We start from the raw sequence: 23,982 nt of genomic DNA on the forward strand, positions 1-23,982 counted from the left end.
CATAGGTGTGTGGGTTGATATCAAATTGAAGATATCAATTGATAACAAATTGATATCTTCAATTTGATTCCTTTGGTCCACCTGTCTGTTTTTATGCCAATACCAAGCTGTTTTCATTACTATAGCTCTATACTATACTAGAGCTTGAAGACAGGGATGGCGATGCTCCCAGGGTGATCCTTTGTTGTACAGGATTGTTTTGGCTATCCTGGGTTTTTTCATTTTTCCATATGAAGTTGCGTATTGCTTTCAAGGTCTATGAAGAATTGTGCTGGGATTTTGATGGGGATTGCATTGAATCTGTAGATTACTTTTGGTAGGATTGCCATTTTTACCATGTTGATCCTGTGTATCCAAGAGCATGGGAAATCTATCCATTTTCTGATATCTCCTTTAATTTCTTTCTTTAAAAACTCAAAGTTCTTGACATACATGTCTTTCACTTATTTGATAGAGTTAGCCCAAGATATTTTGTTATTTGTGGCTATTATAAAGGGTGATGTTTCTCTAATTTCCTTCTCAGCCCATTTGTCATCCGTGTATAGGAGGGGGTGACTGATTTTTTATTATTATTATTATTTTTTTTTTTTTTGGTTTTTCGAGACAGGGTTTCTCTGTGGCTTTGGAGGCTGTCCTGGAACTAGCTCTTGTAGACCAGGCTGGCCTCGAACTCACAGAGATCCGCCTGCCTCTGCCTCCCAAGTGCTGGGATTAAAGGCGTGCGCCACCAACACCCGGCTTGATTTTTTTTTTTATTTAATCTTGTATCCTGCTACATTACTGAAGGTGTTCATCAGTTGTAGGAGTTCTCTAGTAGAATTTTTGGGGTCACTTATGTATGCTATCATATTAGCAAATATTGAGAGTTTGACTTCTTCTTTTCCAATTTATATTCCTTTGATCTCTTTTTGTTGTCTTATTGCTAGCTAGTACTTCAAGTTATATTCCATTTTCAACACACATTATCCTCTCTGTTTTGTGGTTCGATGAAGGTAGTTTTTAAATTAATTCCCCTAAGACTTTATTTTGTGTTAGAAATAGTATATCTCCTATTCAACCAGGAATCATTTTGAAATGAAATATTTCTGAGTAATAGATTTTAATTAAGTTATTTGTATTGTGTTAGGAAATAAAATGCATAGTAGTGATATTAATAAATGGCTATTCTGACAAGAAAGACATGAAATCAATTGCATAAATATTAAAGAGGTTTTTATCATAGTCTTCAATATTGTTTATTTTATATAAGTAGTTATGTGTTCTGGAATACAAACAAATATAAATATATTTCTTTCAAACCTAAGTGTTTTCAGCAGTGTTTCTTTTTCCTAAATACAGAGTAACTCCATAATATTTCAAAAAGTAAAGTTATATATTTCAAATTTTATGTTCTTCTACACATTTCCAAAAGAAACCATAAAATGACATTGAACAGAGAAAACTTATTTCAAACTACATTTTATTTAAACAACTAAATATAATTACATGATACAGATTTTTACTTTATTTTGGAGACATTATCTCATGCTATATCTTATTTTTTTTGTAGCCCTCAACAATTGGATCCATGGCTTTAACAGAAGGGGCATTATGTCAGCATGATCTCATCAGGGTTGTTTACAGTGATCTTCATCCTCAGAGAGAAACATTCACTGCACAAAACCGGTAATGATTAAAGCTATATAGTGTGGGCTGGACGGATGGCTCAGGGGATAACCACAGGCTGCTTTTCCAGAGGTCCTGGGTTCAATTCCCAGCACCCACATGGTGGCTCACAGTCATCTGCAACTCTGGTCCCAAGGGCCCTAACACCCTCCTCTTGCTTCCAAGGGCACCAGGCATGCATGTGGTGCACTCGCATACATGCTGGCAAACATTCCCATACATAAAATACATCTAAAATAATTTCTGAAAAACCCTACACAGCAACAATGGTTAATTTATGCCTAATAGCTAAGTAAATTAACTTCAAGATTGATATGAGTAGAGTCCAAAAATTGAATATGTCATACTGGTGAAATGCATTGTAATACAGCTGAGCATCTTTGTCTGAAAATCACTTTTTTTTTTTTTTGACAGGGGAAGGGTGTGGTTTTTGAGACAGGGTTTCTCTGTGCAACTTTGGCTGTCCTAGAACTCACTTCATAGACTGGGCTGGCCTGCCTCTGCCTCCCAAGTGTGCGCCACCACCACCTGGCCCTGTCTGAACATCACAAACCTGAAATGTTCCAAAGTCTGACATCTGGTGGGCACCAGCATGATAGCTCAGGTAGACAATCCGCACACAGTCTCTGTGAGTGGGACACAAGTAAAATGCAAGTGCATTAAAATATTATGTAAAATTACCTTCAGTCTATGGGTGTATGATACATTTGAAACATAAATGAATTTGTGGTATAGATTTGGGCCTCATCTCCAAAAAAGGCACACATTACAAAATCTAAAACATTTCTGGTCCTTAGCATTTTAGGTAAGAACTACTCAAAAAACTTTTTTGAATTTCGTATATAAATACTACATCTATACCACTCATCCTTGCCTCTCCAACTCTTTCTGTGTCCCATCTCCCAAATCTTCTTTACTATTGCTATATGTATATACATATGTATATATGCGCATGTATGTATAATCTCCCGTGTCTATTTGCTTGCATATACATGTATCCAGGGTGGGCCACTTGGGATTGGAGAACTTATTTGGGAGTTTGTCCATGGAGAAAACTGGTCCTCCTCAAACAGCATCCATTGACCACCTCATCGTCTAGGGGTGGTACAGCAGGCTGGGCAGCATCCTTTGATATCACTGTGTCTCATCTATAATCAAATTCTTCCCTTTTCCCCTCTGTACTTTAAATGGTTCCTGCTGTTTGGGAGAAATTTTCTGCTTGTGGGGCAATTCAGCAAACTATTAAACAAGGTTGATACAGCCAATCTCACAGGGTTGGCAAGATTGCTCCAGTGTACTCACTGCTCTTCCAGAGGACCAGGGTTCGATTCCAGCACTCAAATGACAGCTCACAAGCACCTATACCTAGAGTTTCAGGGCATTAATGCTTCCTTCTGGCATCCTTAGGCACCCACCCCAGTTATGCATGTGCTACACAGACATACATACAAACAAAATACCCATAGCATAAATTAATAAATAATAAAAGTTTCTCCTTATCCTCACTGGTGCCTGACTTACATCTTCTGATTTTAGTAGGTATAGTGATGGGATAATACTATGAAGTATCTTACATAGTTTTATCCCCAGACTAAATATGTATTACTTCCACACAGTTCATTAATAAAAATTATTGTCTCCCATCCCTCCTTCCTTCCATTTTCCCTCTTCAATATGTAACAACTTTTAAACCATAGTTCTCATCTGTGGCATCCATTTAGCAATCAATATGGAAGATTTATTTCATTGATATAGCTGGGTGGAGAGAAGACTCTTATGTATCTTGTAGATAAAGGTTAGGAATGCCGTTCAGCATTCTGTAGTTTCTGCAGGGCATAAGATGCCCTGGAACTGAAGTTGCAAGTGGTTGTGAGCTGCCATGTGGGTGCTGGGACCCAAACCCACAAGACTAGCAAAGGCTCTTATTGAGCCGTCTCTCCAGCCCCTTGTTTAATTGGTTTGGTGGTTTGGTTTAGTTGATTGGTTATTTTGGGTTTGGGGTTTTGTTGATGTTGTTTTGAGACAGAGTCTATCACTATGTAGCTGTGACTGGCCTGGAACTCACTACATAGACCAGGCTGGCTTCAAACTCACAGAGATGAGCCTGCCTCTGCCCCTGAGTGCTGGCATTGAAGGTGTGCTCCACTATACCTAGCCCTAAATTTTTTTTATTTTTTGGTTTCTAAGACAGGCTCTTTCTACATGGCCCTGACTATCCTGGAACTTGCTCTGTAGACAAGACTGGCCTTGAGCTCACAGAGATCCACTTGCCTCTTCTTCCTTATGCTGTAATTAAGGCATGTTCCACCATGTGCACACTTAACTTTTTGTTTGTTTGTTCTTTGTTTATTGTTTTTTGAGACAAGATTTCTCTGTGTAGCTTTGGAGTCTATCCTGACACTTGCTCTGTAGACTAGGCTGGCCTGGAACTCACAGAGATCCACCTGTCTCTGCCTCCCGAGTGCTGGTATTAAAGGCATGTACCACCATTGCCCAGCTTCCTTAGTTTATTTTTTTAAGGATAAAATATTGATGACAGCAAGGGCTATGGTTCATAATTAGGAGAAGGGAAACAAATTACTCAGATTCTATAGTAACCTGATTAAGAAGAAACCATGAAGATTTGCACTAAGGCATTGCTATAACCATTTAGTAAGTAAATAATTTACTATTGTTTCTGATAGAAATAAATAATTGTGATCATTTTTTGTTATTTTTCTAGGTTCGAAGTCTTGAGTTTTCTCATGCTATGCTATAATTCAGCTATTGTGTATATGCCTGCCTCATCTTACCAATCTCTTTGTCGAATGGGTTCCAGGTAAGAATAGTAATTATTATTATTATCGTTCATATTCATATCATTATTTGGAAAGTATTATATATGCCAGGCTGTTTAGCTTCTGGTATAGTCGTGCATAACATTCATGGATGTCTCATTCCTATAGGAACGAAAATTCTTTTAAGGGTCTGGAGAGATGGCTCAGCAATTAAGAACATTGACTTCATTTGCACAGGATGGGTTCACTTCCCATTATCTACATATTGGCCAACTATATAGACACACCTAATCTTTTATTTGTTTTGGTTTTACAAGACATGATTTCTCTGGCTCTGGCTGTCCTGGAACTTACTTTGTAGACCAGGCTGTCCTCAAGCTCACAGAGATCCACCTGCCTCTGCCTCCCGAGTGCTGGGATTAAAGGCATGCGCCACCACTGCCTAGCACAATTTCTAAAAAGAAAAGTAAGTTCCTACAATTTTAGTAGTTCATAACATCATACATTTGTTATTTCATCGTTTTTATGAGGCAGGAATGTAGGCATGACTTACTTGTGCTTAGGGTCTTTTCTTTTTGAAGACAAGGATCTCTCTGTGTGCTTCTGGCCTGGAAGGAACTCCCTGTGTAGACCAGACTCGTCTCCAGCTCACAAATATCTGCCTGTCTCTACCTCCTTAGTGCTGGAATTAAAGGCATGTGCTGCCTACTACATCTGGCATCTTAGAAGTCTTATAATACTCTAAAAAGACATAAGGAACTGTATCCGTACATGGCTTTTTGTCAGAATTCTGTTCCTATAATTGTAGGATTATAGGTTTCTTTATCTAGATGTCTGCCTGCTGGAATCCATCCTCACTTAACATGGACAGCTTATAAATTCAAAGCTAGAGTAAACAGAGTTTCCAGCATGATCTGACACTTTAGGAATAGTTATACACATGATGTACAAATAGTGTACACATAGTGTACATGTAACCTTTCACCTTACTACATTGTATTAGCTAAAAGCAAGTCATGCTTTACCCTAAATGGGTGAAGGAGACACAGCATAAATACTGGGAAGGAAAGTTCACAGGGACCAAGAGTCTGTCTTTGAGAAATGCTCAGGTTCACAGTGCTGTTCTGTTACTGAGAAGAGTAGAGTCTTGACTATAACAAAACTTATTAGTTTGAGTAATTGGCAGAAGTCTAATCCAAATTATCCATAACTTTGAGTTTACAGATTAAAATTTTGTATATTATTCTATTCCACTTAACAATGTTAATGGTGGGGCTGGAGGTGACTCAACAGTTAAGAATACTGGCTGTTCTTCCAGAGGACCTGGGTTCAATTCTCAGCACCCATATGGCAGCTCACAACTGTCTATAACTCCAGTTCCAGGGGATCTGATGCCTTCACATCAATGCATATAAAATAAATTTAAATAAATTATAAAAAAAAACCAATGTTAATGGTAAACAAGGTTCTTACCTTTAATGCAGATTCTTTGTCCCCTGGAGAACTTTTAAAAACTGTTATGAACCTTGTTCCTGTTTTTAATTGATATTCAAGTTTTTTCATCTTTCTTAATAATTGCAATTATTTCTAGTGCGTGACTATTGATATGATAAAATATTTGTTTTTTTTAAACACATAAAATGGAATGCCACAGTAATTGATACATATTCTTGTCCCTTAGGGAGTAAATGAGCAAGCTTCACCTTAGTAGTCTGGTTTTTGTTTCAGTGATAGACTTCTTTACAGGTGAAACTGTAAACTGAACTCACATTTGTTGTGTGGCCCAGGCTGGCTTCCTTTCTGTCTCTTGAGTGCTGGGATTAGAGGCACGTACCAATAATTTTATTGAAATAATGCTATTTTCAACTTGTAGCATTTTTATTACTTCATTATATAATATATATGTATATAATTTTTTAGTTGATTGAGACTGTAAGGCACTAAAATCTTTCTTCTGAACTTACTATTATAATTAACCTAAAACTTGTTATTAATGTTGTAACATTTATATGTATTAAGATACAGTTTTTAGCCAGGTGGTGGTGTCACACGCCTTTAGTCACAGCCCTCTGATATATAATTAACAAGAACACATTGATCATACATAGTATGCAGAAAAGATTCCAGGGCAAGCTTGTTTTTAGGAACTATTTAATAGTTCCAGCCTTTAATCCTAGCACTCGAACGACAGAAGCAGATGGATCTCTGTGAGTTCAAGGCTAGTCTGTGTTACATAGAGAGTTCTAGACCAACCAAGATTTCATAGTGAGACCCTGTCTCAAAAGAAAAGAAAGAAAAGAAAGTTTATGCTGCCCAGTAGCTACTAGGAGTCCTTGTTTTACAGTACCAAGGAGCAGAGGTGCTGCTGATGTACAGACAACAAATCTTGCTGAGTGACATTGCTCCTGGTGGTTCCATTGTGGATGGAACAGCCCCACTGACCATGAGAGTCACCAATCCCAGTGCTGGGCTACTCAGCAAAGAAAACGAGTATATAATAATTGTGCAAGTTTATTTTGCTTAAATAAAATGTCAAATAATTGTGGTCTCATGAACAACAATATTTTGCAATGCCTGGTTTAAGATTTATCTACTGCCGGGCAGTGGTGGTGCACGCCTTTAATCCCAGCACTCAGGAGGCAGAGGCAGGCAGATCTCTGTGAGTTTGAGGCCGGGCTGGACCGACAGCCTCCAAAACAATACAGAGAAACCCTGTCTTGTAAAACCAAAAAAAAAAAAAAAAAAAAAAAAAAAAAAAGATTTATCTACTATCACTGGGCATTGGTGGTGCACACACCTTTAATCCCAGCACTCCGGAGGCAGAGGCGGGTGGATCTCTGTGAGTTTGAGAGTTTGAGGCCAGCCTGGTCTACAGCTGAAGTTCCAGGACAGCTTCCAAAACCCTGTCTCCAAAAACCGAAAAAAAAAAAAAAAGATTTATCTACTATCTAGTAATGAAAGACAAAAAATAGCTATATATTTATATCTTTGAGAGAAGGGGTAAAAGGATGTCTCTGAAAGAAGTTGTTAGATATTTGGGGAAACTTGTTACTGTTTATGTAGTCCACTAGAATACATGCTTTGTGAATAAAAGCCTGCTTTAAAAATAAAGGTGAGACACCTACTGTGTTATTTAACAGGAATCAGAGCTGAGGGATGACACATTAAATGAATGATTAGCTAATCAGGAAGTCACACCTTACTGTAATTTTTCTAGGGCTTGTGTGAGTGGGTTTCCACGGCAACATGAGAAACAGTGGAAGGAAATCTGTGGTCGAATAGTATTAGATCCTGAATTTATGGTGCAACTTCTCACAGGAGTTTACTATGCCATGTAAGTAGAAAGAAGATGCATGTGGGAACATTTTATATTTCTTTTTCTTCTTTCTCATAGACTCCTTTGTTCCGTGATAGACTTGTTACCTTGTTTTTCTAATGTAGTGTCTATTCAGTACTTTTAAAATAGTCAGTTAATATTGTGACTAGTCATAAAATTAGATCCATCTTAGAAATTTTTAAGTTTTCTATTTGGAAACTGTATCATTTCTATGTAGATCATTATCATGATTATCACGAACACTTTAGGTTACTCTAAATATCAACGCATGGTAAAAACCAATTTGTTGAAACCTTCATTTTGTTATTATAACCAAAGTGAGAATAATTCAGCAATGAAATGAAATTTGAAGTGTAAATTTTATTTATAACTAAAGTAGTACCATAGTAGCTTAGAACTGTTTTAAAATGATGAAAACTAGAGATATCTTTAAAAGTACTAAATAATCCATCCCATAGGTATAATGGACAATGGGACCTTGGCCAGGAAGTACTTGATGACATCATTTATAGAGCTCAGCTAGAGCTCTTTTCTCAGCCACTCTTGGTAAGTTATTTTTCTGTACTTTTTTCCCTGTGAAGAGTAGAAGTTTATTTGGGTCATAGCTCTGGAGGTGGGTTGACTCCCTTCCCTCCCCCTGGGTATTTTGAGACAGGGTTTCTCTGTGTAACTTTGAATCCTGTCCTGGCATTTACTCTATAGACCAGACTGGCCTTGAACTCACAGAGATCAGCCTGCCTCTGCCTCCTGAGTGCTGGGATTAAAGGCATGTGCCACCACCCCATGTTTCGCCCACATGTATGTCTGTGTGAAGGGGTCAGATCGTGGAGTTACAGTTGTTAGCTGCTATGTGATTGCTGGGAATTAAACTAGGTCCTCTGGTAGAGCAGTCTGTACTTTTAACTTCTGAGCCATCTTTCCAGCCCGTGTTGACTCTTCTTAAAGCATATATATGCTTAAAATGTTACCATGGGACAGAGGGCAGGGGAGATATTGAGATAAATTGAAAAATGAGGTGTTTTGAAATCCTTAAAAAAAGAGAAAACCAAGTTGATCATAGTAGCTTACACTGGCAATACCAGCACATGGGACCAAGGGGATTGCCGCAAAGTGGAGGCAATCCTCAGCTACATAGTAAGTGACAGTAAAGCTCTGTTAAAGAGGGAACAACCACATAAGTTTTATTCAGATGCGTAGAAAAAGAAAGGCTGTTTAGGCTTATGTGACATCATTTTATTATTATAATCAAAGCTAGGACAGTTTAGAAATGAAGTAGTCACTGAAGGAGATTATTTTCCTTCACATAAATATGTAAATTCTAAATTATTACCTTTATATAAAAAAGTTATAGAGCTGGGTGGCAGTGGTGGAGCATGCCTTTAATTTTAGTACTCAGGAGGCAGAGGCAGATGGATCTCTTTGAGTTCAAGGCCAGCCTGGTCTACAGATTAAGTTCCAGGACAACTAGGGATACAAAGAGAAACCCTGCCTCAAAATTTTTTTAAAAAGTCCATGGCCTGTGAATGCACAGGGCTTCATAGATAGGAAGCATGGGTGCTGAAATCCATGGGTCATGCTGAGCGGCTCCGCCCATCATTGGCCCAGAGGCAACTGGCCCTATCCCTTACTGGACACTGCAGCAGGAAAGCTGCCCCTACACTTGGAGAGGTGACCTCACCTCTCACCATGGGCGTGGGAGAACTGGCTCTGGCTCTGCCCCTTCCCATAGCCAGGCCACCCCAGTGGCCCAGACCAACCAGCTCATCTACCACCCAGTCCCACATCCTGGGCCTTGGGTTGACCCACCCTAACATCTACCCCATCTGTGGACCTGCTGGAGTGTGTGAAAGGACTGGTCCTGTGGAACATTAACTGAAGGATCTCCATGACTCAGGGCAACAGCAGGATATCTGAAACGAGTTTCAGTGAGGGTCCAGTGATGATGGTGTACCAGAGACCTTGAACCAGACCAATGACTCATTGCAATGAACATTTTGTGGGTGTGGTCAGTTGGACAAAAGGGTTATACAAGCACCCAGTGTCACTAGGATGAATGAAGAAGTGTTAGAAAGACATAGAAAGAAGTGGTTTTGTTTGTTTATTTTGTTTAATTGATTTTGGCGGGCGGGGGGGGGGGAAGCTGCAGGGTGAGGGGAGGATATTGAGGGGCTGTGAGATGAGTGTGATTGGGGTGCATGATGTGAAATTCCCAAAGAATTATGTTATTTAAAAAAATGAAAAAGGGGGCTGGAGAGATGGCTCAGAGGTTAAGAGCACTGGCTGCTCTTCCAGAGGTCCTGAGTTCAATTCCCAGCAACCACATGGTGGCTCACAACCATCTGCAATTAAATCTGGTACCCTCTTCTGGCTTGTAGGCAGAACACTATATATGTAATAAATAAATTTTAAAAAATAAAAATAAAAAGTTATAAAAAATGAAAAAGTAAAATTAACATGCAGTATACAAAAAGAATATTCTCTGTAGGCCAAAGAATCCCAACTATAGTTGTATTTTGTTGTAAAGATTCCAGGCTTCCCAGTGTGTAGGGACTTGTGAGATGACCCAAGATAAAGTCATTTGCTGCCAAGCCTGACAACCTGAGTTCAATCCCAGAACCCACGTGGAAGGAGAGAACTGACTCCCACAAGTTGTCTATGATGTCCAGAGTCATGCCATGCCATATTTACACACACATAATAAGTGTTAAAAAAATCAAATGCATATGTTGGGCCAGCAATATAATCCAGTAGGTAAAAGCGTTTCCCATGCAAACTTTTACATTTGAATTCTATCCCCAGCACCTGCATAAAGGTGGAATGAGAGAACTGACTATAAAATTGACCTCTGACCTCCATGAGCATAATGGCAGCCTCCCCCACCTACATGCATACACAATAACGAAGTTTAAAGGGCAAATGTAAGCATTCAGTGGGAGCATTCTTTATGCTTTGGTGATAATATGACTAACCATCTCCTTGCAGAAGCAGTTTATAGTGTGAGTGCTTGTTTTCTTTCTTTCTTTCTCTTTCTTTTTTTTTCTTCTTGGTTTTTCAAGACAGGGTTTCTCTGTAGCTTTGGAGGCTGTCCTGGAACTAGCTCTTGTAGACCAGGTTGGTCTTGAACTCACAGAGATCTGCCTGCCTCTGCCTCCCGACTGCTGGGACTAAAGGTGTATGCCACCACCGCCCAGCCATGCTTTTATATTATACAACTTTATATATTACAAGCTGCACATGTTCAAAAATAGTGGAAGTGTGTAATGTAGAAGAGGTAAGAATTGTATGTTGGTTGTAAGTTTGTATAGACATGTATTACCATTGTAGGTTGCCAATGCCATGAAGAACTCATTACCATTTGATGCACCTGATTCTTCACAAGAAGGCCAGAAAGTACTTAAAGTAGAAGTTACTCCAACAGTGCCGAGGATTTCTCGAACTGCAATTACAACAGCTTCAATCCGTCGTCATAGATGGAGAAGAGAAGGTAAGCACAAAATTCCCATAGTTTACTCATGGATTCAAGTAAACTTATCACTGTTTGTACAGAATGTGCTAGTGCCTGATACTAATTAATGCTCTGTGTATTGAAGTAAAATATTTTCATTTTAAAAATGGTACTAGAGATATGGTAATGCTTACTTTGATGTAAAAATACATCTGTTTATAAGGTAGGAAGATGTTAGACTGTTCTATTAATGTTAAAACATAAAATAAGACCTAGTTAAATTTTGTCTTTTTTGACTAGTAATAAAAATAGGGAAAAATGTTGCTATAAGCCTGTGAACTGGAAAAAGGTACATGTATGAGCACTGTGGGAGAAAACTATATGACTAGTCAAACTAACAGTAAAATAAAAGCTATCCTTAAAAGAATTGGGTTTTTGTTTGTTCTTTGGATTTTTATATTTGCTCTTCCTTTTTTTCTAAGAACTGAACCCAGCAATATTTTATAGACATTTGTTACTTAATAGTCAAGCTGTCTTGCTTATGAGACATTGTCATTTTTAATGATCCCTATTTTTCTGTCCTATTCATTTGCGAACCTCACATTGTTCATCTGCTGCCTTATGTGTGTGTAAGCTGTGCACACACATGTAACTATAGAGATAATGTTTGTGTTAATATCATATCCATATATACATTCTCTTATCTGCCTGGGTCAGAATGCTCACAGAGGAACAGAGCAGCACAAAAGTACTAAAATGTTATATGTTGAATCCCAGATGGCTTTGACTTCTCAAACGAGGCTGACTCGAGTATTCCTGGCTCCCCGATCCAACACGGCTCCACTGACCTAGGGATCAAACGTGTGCAAGAGGGGGAGGTGCGCAGGACCTCTGAGCATGGCTCGCCGGAGCCCAACTCAGCAGCAGCCACAACAGAGGGTAGGACAGAGATGAGGAGGCAGAAGGCAGTGAGGCAGTTGCTGGAGAAGGATCCTGGCTCTCTGTCCCCAAGCAGAGCACCTTTCCATTCTAGTGTGTGTCTCCACTACCCCTGGGTGTACTAGCTCCTCTTTGCAAAGCAACCCTCCTCCCCATATGCCTAGCACCAGGTTAGGTACAATCTTCAGTTGCCATTTGTGCTGGCCTGGAGTCTGCATTCCTGTGTCATCAAACAGCAGCTTGGCATGGCTACTAACAAGGCAGGGGCCTGGAAGAAAAGATCTGCAAATGCTTGGAATTTTTCGTTACTGAGCATGTTTATTCTAACATTCAGGAAAAAGCAAAAAACAAAACCGCATCCAATGGTCATGAGCCTTATTAGTCAATATTAATGTGTACACATGATGATTTATTCTGTAAAAGTCTGTGAAGCGAATTTTAAAATATGAGTACATTTAAGAAATTGAAGTGGAGCCTGCATTTATCTGTTTTCCCAGGGCGTCCACTTAACAAGTATTTCCCTTCTCTGACAGAATGCTGGTACTACTGGCTTCTCAACAGCTGGATTAAGTTGCCTCCTCTATAAATGTGCTATCCTGCAGATTCTACACTTCACAGTTTCTATAAATAGTGGGCTAACTCCCAGATGGAAGTGAACTGTGCTATTTACAGGTCATGTCCAGAGGAGACTCTGGTTCCTACAGTGTAGGTATTTGCAAATAAGAACCCTGTGCCCCATTACTACTTGTGAAAGAACACTTCTCTCTGACAGGAAAACATTAGCCTGCTGCTGTGTATGAAATGTCACATGAGTTAGCTTTGTGGAAGAGAGGACAGTAGACAAATGCTTTCATTATTTATTTTATTGCCCCTGGAGTACCACTAGAAAGCCTTATGCCAATAAACCTAGAAGTAGCTTTAAAAGAGATTAACTATGTCTACTTATTTTAAAGACCAAACACACGTAAAATATTTACCTTCTACTTCCTAAGGACGTGTCTTTTCTTTGGTATATGAAAAATTTGAGCATGCTCAGTAAGAATCTAAATGTACCCTCAGTTCCTCACCCATTTGCCCAAATGTCTGTACTTCATTTAACAGTATTGCATGTGCATGATCTAATGACCCCAAATTTGTCCTGTTTTAGAGATCCTTCTTGACATGGCTGTGGAAGATGTGGCCTTCCCTTTTTGTCTTTCTGTATCTCTTTAACTTACCCCTAGAAACTAGTTGTATCTTGTCTATATGCAAAAAATTTTTTTTTGATAAAATGAGTACATTTGGAATCTATAGTGGATCCAAACTAAAAAAAAGTGTATTTCTCATTCTTGATAGCTAAATAAACCATTTGATATTTATGAATAACTATTGTTAGGCTATGGAGAGTATTTGTGCTTAAAACAATGCCATATCAACAGACATTCTTGCAAGTGTGAAACTAGGCCGAAGCATTACTTCATCAGTTGTATACTTTGAAAAAGGAACTAAAATAGTAATTCCTTTTCAGTATCTTTTTTAACTCCAGTAAGTCTCCTGATATTGTTAAACTTTTAGTTTGGAGTAGTTTGCAGGGGTATATAGCCCAAGAAAACTGAATGCATTTCTTTAGCCTGTTTGAAGTTGGGTGTGGTGGCACATGTATTTGATCGTACTACTCAGGAGATAGTCAATTTTTGTGAGCTCAAGACCAGCCTGCTCTACATAGTGCATTCCAGACCAGCCAGAGAGACCCTGTCTCAAAAAAAGAGAAAGATAATTTTACCTCTCAATCTAGATTAATTGTGGTTTTAAATAAGAATTTATGGGAAACTTGCTATGAACAAAAAGGTCAGTGGAATACTTTTCAGTTGTATATTCTTAGAGTCATGGATGTTGTTACCTACAGAAAGACCACAAAGGGAAATTTGTTTTGAGACAATTGAATTTTTAGTTCCTTGGGGTTTTCTGTTGTTGGTGGTTTTGATTTTGTTTTTTTAAGACAGGACTTCACTATGTTGCTCTGGTTGTCCTGGAACATATTCTCTAGGCCAGGCTGGCCTCCTCAGAGATCCACTTGCCACCACCTCCCAAGTGCTGGGATCAGTGGTGTGAGTCACCCCATCTGGCTTCCTTTGAGGGTTTTTAAGACAGAAAAGGAAGTTGATTAAAATTTATGAGAATTTTGGTAATTCCCTAGAACAACGAAGCTTTTATATCACATATATAATGTACTTAAAATAAAATCTGTTTGTAGTAATAATGTTTTTATAATAAAAATTTGCTTATTAGAGCAGGCAAAACTATTCAGGTGTTAAAGGTGCTTGCTCTACAAGCCTGATGATCTGACTCTGTAGAACCCATGTAAATGTGCATAGAAAACCAGTTCAACAATTGTCCTCTGACATCCACACACACTCACATATACAGCAGACCCTGATATACACATAATACTAATACATTTTTAAAATTAGTTTATTATATATTTAAACTTTAATGCCTGTGACTTATGTATAACAATGTTCTGTTAAACTGAAATAAAAGTTCACTATATAAATAGCAGTAGATTCTCTTGCATGGTGGCTTTTTATGTTATGATCCCTCTTATAGACATACTGCTTGGGCATCAGACCTGCATGTAGCAAGATTCAGAGCCAACACTAAGTCTCTCAGTCTCCTGTTCTATTTAGATAAACCAGTCCAGTTTTATATTAATACTTTTGATTTGGAATTCTTTATACTATTTATAAGTCAATTACTAAAAGGTAATGTGAATCTGATCTAAAATTTTCATTTTTTTTGAGGCACATGATGCTCAGTTCTTTTGAAGGGATTGAGAGAAGAAGTGTCAGTTGCTTTTTTTTTTTTTAACAAATGTATTTCCACATGGCTTTGCATGGTGATTAAACATGAAATTGCTGTAGATATTTATATTTGTATATATATTTATACTTATCCATATATGTAACAAGTTGCCTTTTGCTTAATTTGATTCTTTTTTAGAAGTAAAATTACTAATCCATGTGAAGAAACGTAGCTAAAAAATATTTTTATTTTTCCAGGTACTATGTTAAGTAAAAGATTATTTGAATATGTATGTTTTGCTTAGGTAACCTGTATCTGAAATTAGTATTTAGACTCTTCCCTAACGTTCACCTTAACTATCATGTTAATATCTGTTTTATAGATTCATACTTTCTTTCAGTCTGGGAAAAATATTTTCAATTTTTAAAAGAAGAAAACATTAATTTTGAGACTGTTTGATCATACTTTTCAGTAAGAGAATTGGTCTGTCTGGAAACTACAACCTCATTATAGTATATATGATTCTCATCTCACAAAAACTCAAGATGAAGATTCTTTTACTAAATGCAGTGACTGTGTGAGATGTAATGCGTCATTGCAGTGCTCTGTGAACGTGACAGCACTCAATCTCCTGCCAAGAATGTAAACTGTGCTGGGCGGTGGTGGTGCACGCCTTTAATCCCAGCACTCTGGAGGCAGAGGCAGGTGGATCTCCATGAGTTTGAGGTTAGCCTGGTTTACAGAACTAGCTCCCGGACATCCAAGGCTGTTAACAGTGAAACCCTGTCTTGATTAAGAAAAAAAAAGTAAACTGTTAGGAAATACATAATATAGGCAGTAGAAATATCCCTGCTAGTTCCCTTTGCTACCTCATGATCAGTGTGTTCTTTATATCGATTAACCAAGGAAATATGGAAATCAGTGTGCAGTGTGTATCCATAAGACAAATGTGATTGTGAAGTTACTACAGCAATGTAGTTTTTTAGTTGGCAAATTTAGTTAGATAGTAAAAAGAAATATATTAAAAAGCTATATAAATGCAGTTAGCTGCCAAATATAAAATGCATTTTTATTATAAGCTAGAAGGTTTGTTCTCTAGGCCTGACTGACTTGGTACAATTCTGGGTAACTGAAATTAGAAGGGAATTCCTTTTGTACAGCATGTGTTGTGTGGTAGGTTAAAGAAAAAATTAAGAAAGAGTTTTGTTTAAAATGTGTAGATACGGTGACTTCAAATGGATGGCAGTGTGTTTTTAAAGTGTTTTAGTTTTCTGTGCCTACATGTTGACAGTTTACTAGATAATATCTGTGGGTAACTTTACAAAATCAGGACAAATAAAGCCAGTTAAAAAAATGAAGAACGTGTTAAAATTGTTACAGAGGTTTATTCCCTAAATTAAAGAGCAAACCTTCATGAGATTAGGTCAGTGTTACTCACAGCCGCTTTTTATTAAGTTATTGCTGAATGTGTCTGATTTATTTTTTAGGTGCTGAGGGTCTAAATGGAGGAGAGGAGTCTTTGAACATGAATGATGCAGATGAAGGGTTTTCGTCAGGGGCTTCTCTCAGCAGCCAGCCACATGGGACCAAACCATCCTCCTCTTCTCAGAGGGGAAGCTTACGGAAAGTAGCGACTGGGCGTTCCGCCAAAGATAAAGAAACAGCATCTGCCATCAAATCCAGTGAGAGCCCTCGAGATTCAGTAGTTCGCAAGCAGTTTGTACAACCAGCCGATCTTAGCATAGATTCAGTTGAGCTGACACCGATGAAGAAACACCTGAGCCTGCCTGCTGGCCAGGTGGTGCCAAAAACCAATAGTTTAAGTCTAATTCGGACAGCCAGTGCTTCCTCAAGTAAATCATTTGACTATATAAATGGCAGTCAAGCAAGTACCAGCATTGGGGTTGGCACTGAGGGAGTTACTAATCTAGCAGCTACAAATGCTAATCGATATTCAACTATCAGTCTACAAGAAGACCGGCTAGGTCATGCTGGTGAAGGAAAAGAGCTCCTCAGCCCAGGAGCCCCCTTAACCAAGCAGTCTCGATCCCCAAGTTTCAATATGCAGCTGATATCCCAGGTGTAGTTTTGATGTCCCTTTATTCTGCTCACCTTTTAAGCTGAACATTTCATTGTGCAACATACTTCATCCCACATTGTGAAAAAAAAGATGTCATTGTAATCAGATCTGATTTAGCTTAGGTATCTTCATACTGTATTTTGTATGGAAACAGCAATAAGGTTTTCTTTTCCCTTTAACCTCTCTCCACCTATTCTTTGTAAATGTGTTTGTGAAGCAGTGTAAAATGTTTGCCTTTTCCATGCCTTCCTTTTTCCTTGGGTAATGTGCAATCCATCGTAGGCTGATCGGTCCCATTTCAACACTGTGAGACTGCGGAGATGTTAGAGGAAATGGTGTATATGATCCCTATGAAGTGATTCTTTGGCTTCTGTTTAAAAACAAAACGGGTTTGTTCACATAATCTATGGAACTATGAAGATAACTGGATCATTTTTTTTCTTTCTTAACCAGGAGTGCCTCAGAGATTCTGCTATGACTTTGGACTTCTCTGAGTCTGTGCAATTTTATATTCTTGAGAAGCTTGGGGGAAAGTGGTAGACTCCTGCAATTGTTCATTAAAATGAGGCTAGCTGCCCCCTCCTTTATCCCAAGGACATACATGTTTAATTATTGAGGCATTTCAATCAACTTGTTACCACCTCCATTTGAGGATGGGGCTCAAGCTGATTGTGTAATTGATAATGCACTTTCTCAATGGCTCTCTAGTCATTAACAATATGTCTTCCCTCTTCCCACAAGGACTTAAGGACATTTCTGCCCTTAAAGTTTGAACTAACAAATCAGAAACTCCAAGGGGCATGTTGTATTTCCTAGGAATGATTGACACTTTGGTGCTGGGGTTTTGTGGGGGAAGTATGTTCTTTGTTTAGCTTATGTGAGATTGTATGTGAGGTGAAGTTGTAATTGTTTTCTTTTTTTTTTTTTTTCCTTTGTGAGTTGATGACTGAAGTAGAAACTGTACGTCTTCAGGTAAAGAGAGGGATTTCTCAGTCCACTTTCTGTGATGTCAGACTATTGGGAAACCCTTTCAGCTGCTTCCTAGATGTACCTAAATTCAGTCAGATATTGGATAAAGAAACCTAAAGTCCTGAGGTCACATACTCCAAGGAAATACGTCAGGGACAGATAATTGGTTGAAAACACTGATGCTTCAATGTGACACATTTTTATAGAACATTTCTACCAGAGGGTACTGACTTGATTTCTCCACAAGGACCACACTGCCTTTATGTTTAATGCAATTTGTGTGTCTTCTGATTATCTGCAAAGTTTCTCGTTTTTATAAAACTTTGAAATCATGCCAGTAAGCTAGATGTTGAATGTATGTAAGTAGCATTTGGTAACTGCTAAGAGGCTTCAAAAATGCATTATTGGTTTAATTTTTTTTGTTGTGATTTGATTAGATAAGATTTTCTTGAAATCTCTTCTTGGTCCCTTGTTTGAAAATTAAGGGAATATATTGGAATTTTGAAAATCAGTATTGTGACTTCAACTCAAAAACATCAGTTACCCATGCCCTTGTACATGTAGACATTTATGTATTATTGTGAAAGAAAAATATACTGCCTTTATTGAAAGCAAGTGTTCTCTTAATTGACCAAGTTGTTTTATCTCTATTTACAGTAGAATTTGATAAATTAACCAGGAAAATGCCTCTCATTTTTTTCCATACATAAACCACCACCACTTTTGGGAGAGTTGTTTGTTTGTGTGTCTTGTTTGTTTAGAGGGCCTTGTGTTAGACTCATCATTGATTGGATTTGATGCTCTATAAAATTTTTTAGCTCCCATCAAAATGGAAAACTAGAACCTCAGATATTACATCATTGCCAAAATTTGGAGTAAATCTAAAATCTGATTCATGATTTAATTGATTTATAATATGCATATGTAATTGTCACAGATATATTTTAGTCCTTTCTTCCTACTAATTTAACTAAGTGGTATAAAGTAAACAAAAAAGTAAAACAATGAAAACTAGTGAGGTAACATGTTTTTCTAATGTGCTAAACAGAACAGGCTTCTAGTGCATAAGGATGGTGTCAGTCTCTGTGCAGCAGCACATGCCTGTGTATGTAAGAGGCTAATGGGCTCAAGTGCACATAGGCTGGTGTTTAAATCAAGCATTTAGTTAAAGCACAAAAGAATACCAAATAACTTGGAATTATAGCATAAACTATAGTAAATGCAAGAAAATGTCCTTAAATTTAGAAATGTTATAACTGTAAAGTTGGTTTTAAGATATTTTTTAAAGCCAGGTGTGGTGGCATATACCTTTGATTCCAGCACTCTGGGAGGCAAAGGCAGGCAGATCTTTGAGTTCATGGTCAGCCTGATCTACAAAGTAGGTTCCAGACAGCCAGGGCTTCACAAAGAAACCCCGTCTTGAAACCCAAATGAAAAATAAGTTCTTTTCATCTTAAGAGGCTTTCATTTTTGGTACGTATAGATTTTATATATACATCTTTATTAATAAATATTTCACGACCTTGTAACATTGGCCGTGATTCAGTCTCAATAAAGAAATCCTTCATTTACATGTTATAGCATGGTCTTGGAAAAAGTTTCCTTTATAAGACAATAGTTCAAATGAAATATTAAACTGTCCAATTTTCTAAGAATCATTTTAACCATTGTGTTAAATGGTTTAAAATGGTTTTTGTTCAGTTACACAGCACCTGCTACAAAGTAAGCCCAGAAATGTTCATTCTTTATCCTTTAGCAACTTCCCTTGAACACTTCTCAGCTTTCATAAAGCTTGATCCTGCTAGTAAAAAAAGACATTTAGGGAAGACTGTTTGTTTTATATAATTTTAAAAAATGATTGGTACCATTGGTGCCAGGTCCAATTAACGATTACAGCATCTGAAGGTTTAGGAGTTCTGTGTGATTATGGATTTATGTTAGTAATAAGAAAACTAAAATATAAAGTAAAAATTCAACTTGAAAATATATTAAAAAGCCAAGGAAGTAATGGTTGTCATTTAAAATCTTGTTCCTTTACTAACACCCTCACTTTTCCAATCCATTGTTCTGTGTCTGTCTATTGCAGATCAGAATTTCTGTGCTAGGAGAGACCCTAGAGATAATCTAGCTGCTCTCTCTGCCATACACACACATTCATCCTCAGGAAACTGAGGCTCAAAGAGGTTGTGAAATAAGGTCCATAACTAAGAAGCAGAGCCACAATCAAACCTTGCCCCTAGTCAGATGCATAGCCCCGCCCACTGCCTCTTGTTATCTGTACTTCCATTTCTTTATGTTTCTGGGTTAGTAGTTGGTAAACACATAAAGTATTAATTCCAGAAAAAAATGTAAAATAATAGAGATGGGGATGTGTCAATTGTAGGTATCTTGTGTAGCATATTATTCTTTTCTAATTTACGCCTTATGAATTCTCTGCCACATAACAGTTATATGCTGCCATGTTATTTGTATTTGTGGGGATTTTTTAAATGTAAAATAAACCCAGTGAAATGATTCTGATCAGTGTTTCTAACTATTTGAAAGTGATTTTGAGTCAGCCAGTTTTCAGTCACCAAAGGTACATTGTGGAGGATTACACAGTAAAGATAAATTCAGTTCCATTCAATTTTAAGCTAAAGGGAGACTGTTCCTTATTGTGCTTAGGGCAGATAAAAGCAATATTTTTATTGTGATTGAAAAGGGTTTGTAGTGATTATGAAACTTATGAGTCCATGAACAAGTCTCCAACCTGTAGACTAAATTCCACTTAGCGGCTTTAAATTTGTTAGAATTATTTATAGACACCAGGATACTAAGAAGAACTTGTTCAAATTGTTTTGCCTGCACTATTTGTGTGAGTACTTTAATGCAGTGGTGTTTTCACCACCTCGTTTTATGGGGTTCTTGGTGTCCATTTTTGAGTACTCAAGTTGTTGACAATCGACTGTCTCATTTAATTTACTGCATGTTCACTTATAAATAAAAATACTACTTTCTGTCTTTATGGTAGGGTAGCCCATTGTAAAACACTGGGAAGGAGGAGGACTCCATTTGTTATCTTGGATTCCATTATAAAGGTTTTTTCTTTTTTTTTTTAAACCAAAAAAAAAGCTTAGTATTTCAATTATATATTGTTTTTCAATTTAAAGAGAATAATATGTGATGTTGATGACCAGATATTCTACAGGACTTTGAGAGCAGCTTTTCTGCACTGTGGTTGTATGATGCAGTTGGAGTAAGAGGCTTTCCTCTTTGATGCAAAATGGCTGTCATTGTTTTGCCACCAAGTTGCGTGAGACGCACGCTGATTTGAAAACTAGCTATTGACAGTTTAACCCTTAAACATGAAATACAGTGTAAAATAATACTAATAAAGTCATGAGTCGTCAAATTGGTACAATTTTCCATGCTAATTCAGTGAGACAAATTTTGGATTGTTTGTACTGTGTGACTAATGGATATATCACCCTGGGACTGAACTACACGGGAATTACTGCTCGTATAGGAGGCACAGCCCCACCTGCTTGTTCTCATGTAGGTGCATTTTCTCTAACCCTGACCATAGAACCATAAAATTTCGCTCTTTTTTTCTCCAGTATTTTTGTGATATTAACATTCATCCCAAGACCAAACAATTCAGGATACGGTTTCAAAGAGATCTAGGGATGATGTGAAGTAGCTGGCAGCATAGTACAGAAATAAGAGTCTCTGTGTTTCACTTCTGAACTCTCAGAAGATGGGTTCTTAATGTTTACAGAATAAGGCATATTCGTATGTCTGATATTATACTACATTTAATACGGTTTTACCAAAAAAAGTATAATTAAGTGTATCTTAAGGTATAAATGAGTCTTTTTTATAAATTGTGTATCTGGAGGTAGGTCTAATAGTGTTTTCATTTACAAAGAGAAATGAACCTAATTGGATGATCTATCCCCATCTACAGAATTGGTATGTGGCTTGCTGTATTTGAGTGTAACAGTTCAGTGTTAATCATATCAGGAGATAGTCTTACATCTTCATCAATTATAAAAATTACCAAAGAAAATTTACTGACCAAAATCATTTTTAAATCATCTATTGACATGTAGCCCCTTTAATGTAATGATTGCTAAAACCCCAATGGAAACAAATAATAAGACATTATTTGAACTGGAAAACACAAATATAATAAATAGATATACAATATTCTATTTTTTCTTACATCAATAAGGTCAATACTCCAATAAAAGTACCAATTAAAGAATAAGTCTAAATTTTATTCCTTATGATGTTTTTATTAAAATTAAGGATTTGGCTTAATGTAAATGCAAAGGGGGAACCTCCTTAAATTGATATGTTATATTTTATGGGTTGTTTAGATAAAATTATTGGAAAATACTACTTAATGGGTGGTAGTAGTAGCATTTATTTCTAGTATAATATTAGCTAAACTGTTGTGGTTAGTTTACACTGATTTATGTAGGTGCTCACTCTTACTGCTTTTTTCTTTGCATTAATAACATGATTGAGCTAAAGGAAGCTAAAATATGCACTTCTAAAATATGGAGGCCAAAAAGATCTAAAGGGTTTAATCCATTTAATGATTTCTTAAACATGAAACAATTTTTTAAACCGCTATTCCAAACAAGTACTTTTATTTTTTTAATATCACATTATAGTTAATAAACATTGGACTGGGAATGGTGGCACACGCCTTTAATCTCAGCATCTGGGAGGTAGATGCAGGCAGATCTCTCTGAGTGGAAGGCCAGCCTGGTCTACATAATGAGTTCCAGAATAGCCAGAACTGCGTACTGAGACCCTATCTTGAAAAACAAACAAGAATGTATTGCTTTTCAGAAGAAGATTAGCTTTCAAATAATAACTGGTAATGGTTTGGGTTTTTTAAAGTTATATTATTGAAACAGAATCCAAACGATATGCCCCATGTGATGTTAAAAATACTTGTTTGAAGTCTATCCTGTGTTTAAAATTGGATCTTTTTGGTTGTTCTAAGAATTAGGCAGGCTTTATTAAATTCAGTTTAAAATTGGTTCAAAGAAACTGTTTTAGCTGTGCAAGGATTTTACTACCTTGGTTTTATGTAATGTGACTTCTGTAACAGGCAAATAGAATATCCCACTTTCATTATTTGTTTCATAAAAGGATGTATTAGATCATCTTATTGTTTTTAACAAACATCAATTTATAACTTGGTATAAACTTCCCAGGTATTGAGGGATTCTGCTGGTGAAAATTATGGGCAGGCATGTAAAAAGTATGATCTTTATTGACAAATACCCTTTCAACTTAGGACTAATGAAAGAAAAATATTTTTCCAGAGCTGAAGAAAAAAATAAATGCACATTTAAGATCATATGTATTGGTGCATGTGAGCCATTATACTGTCTTATTGAGTGGATTAATGCTGTTGATTTTTGAAATGTGAAATGTAGTCACTGTTGAACTTGTAAATATCAGCCAGAGATGAAAAATATTTTAAGTTATTGTAAATAAAGATGTATAAAATTCAGTATCTGTCTGCAATGCAGAAATACAACATCTAAGATGTTAAATATTGTGTCTCTTGAGGGATGTGTCATTTCTCCCTTGATGTATCTAGCTACATTAAGAATGTAAATTTTTCTTTTGTACAGTATAAAAATACAGCTTTATTTGGATTTTAACTGAATTTCCCCGAGTTGATTTTATCTTACCTTAGTTTTATACTTTACCACAGTTCTTTCATTGTATTTTAAATGCCACTTTAGTTATGTGTGTCTGAATTTGTTTTATTTTATTTGAGGTAGGGTCTCACTTGTAGCCCTGGCTGGCCTATAACTTGATATGTAGATGAGGTTGGCATGTAACTCAGAGACCCTCCTGCCTCTGCCTCCCATGTGCTGGGATTAAAGCCACACACTGTCATACCTGCCTAGGTATATCTGAATTGTAATATATATCTTGTTAAAGTAAGGCAATACATTAAATTGTATGACACCAAGAC

General features: G+C 37.1%; 1 protein-coding gene across 7 annotated transcripts in view; it reads left to right on the top strand.

Annotated features, from left to right (window-relative positions):
• Positions 1–23,662, top strand: part of Fam126b (family with sequence similarity 126 member B) — a 64,981-nt gene extending 41,319 nt beyond the window's left edge. For 5 of the 7 annotated variants that reach the window (XM_040753560.1, XM_040753557.1, XM_040753558.1 and 2 more), the window contains 7 exons: positions 1,550–1,665; positions 4,388–4,483; positions 7,660–7,776; positions 8,238–8,325; positions 11,104–11,263; positions 12,002–12,256; positions 16,432–23,662. In XM_040753560.1, the coding sequence (XP_040609494.1) occupies positions 1,550–1,665; positions 4,388–4,483; positions 7,660–7,776; positions 8,238–8,325; positions 11,104–11,263; positions 12,002–12,256; positions 16,432–17,030 (1,431 nt within the window). In that variant the 3' untranslated portion in view covers positions 17,031–23,662. The remainder of the gene's footprint in view (positions 1–1,549; positions 1,666–4,387; positions 4,484–7,659; positions 7,777–8,237; positions 8,326–11,103; positions 11,264–12,001; positions 12,257–16,431) is intronic. The other 2 variants (XM_040753561.1, XM_040753563.1) reach the window with 2 other exon arrangements.
• Positions 23,663–23,982: the final 320 nt, after the last annotated feature.

The sequence above is a fragment of the Mesocricetus auratus genome, unplaced genomic scaffold (genome assembly GCF_017639785.1).
Source record: "Mesocricetus auratus isolate SY011 unplaced genomic scaffold, BCM_Maur_2.0 Super-Scaffold_100010, whole genome shotgun sequence".
NCBI lineage: Eukaryota > Metazoa > Chordata > Mammalia > Rodentia > Cricetidae > Mesocricetus > Mesocricetus auratus.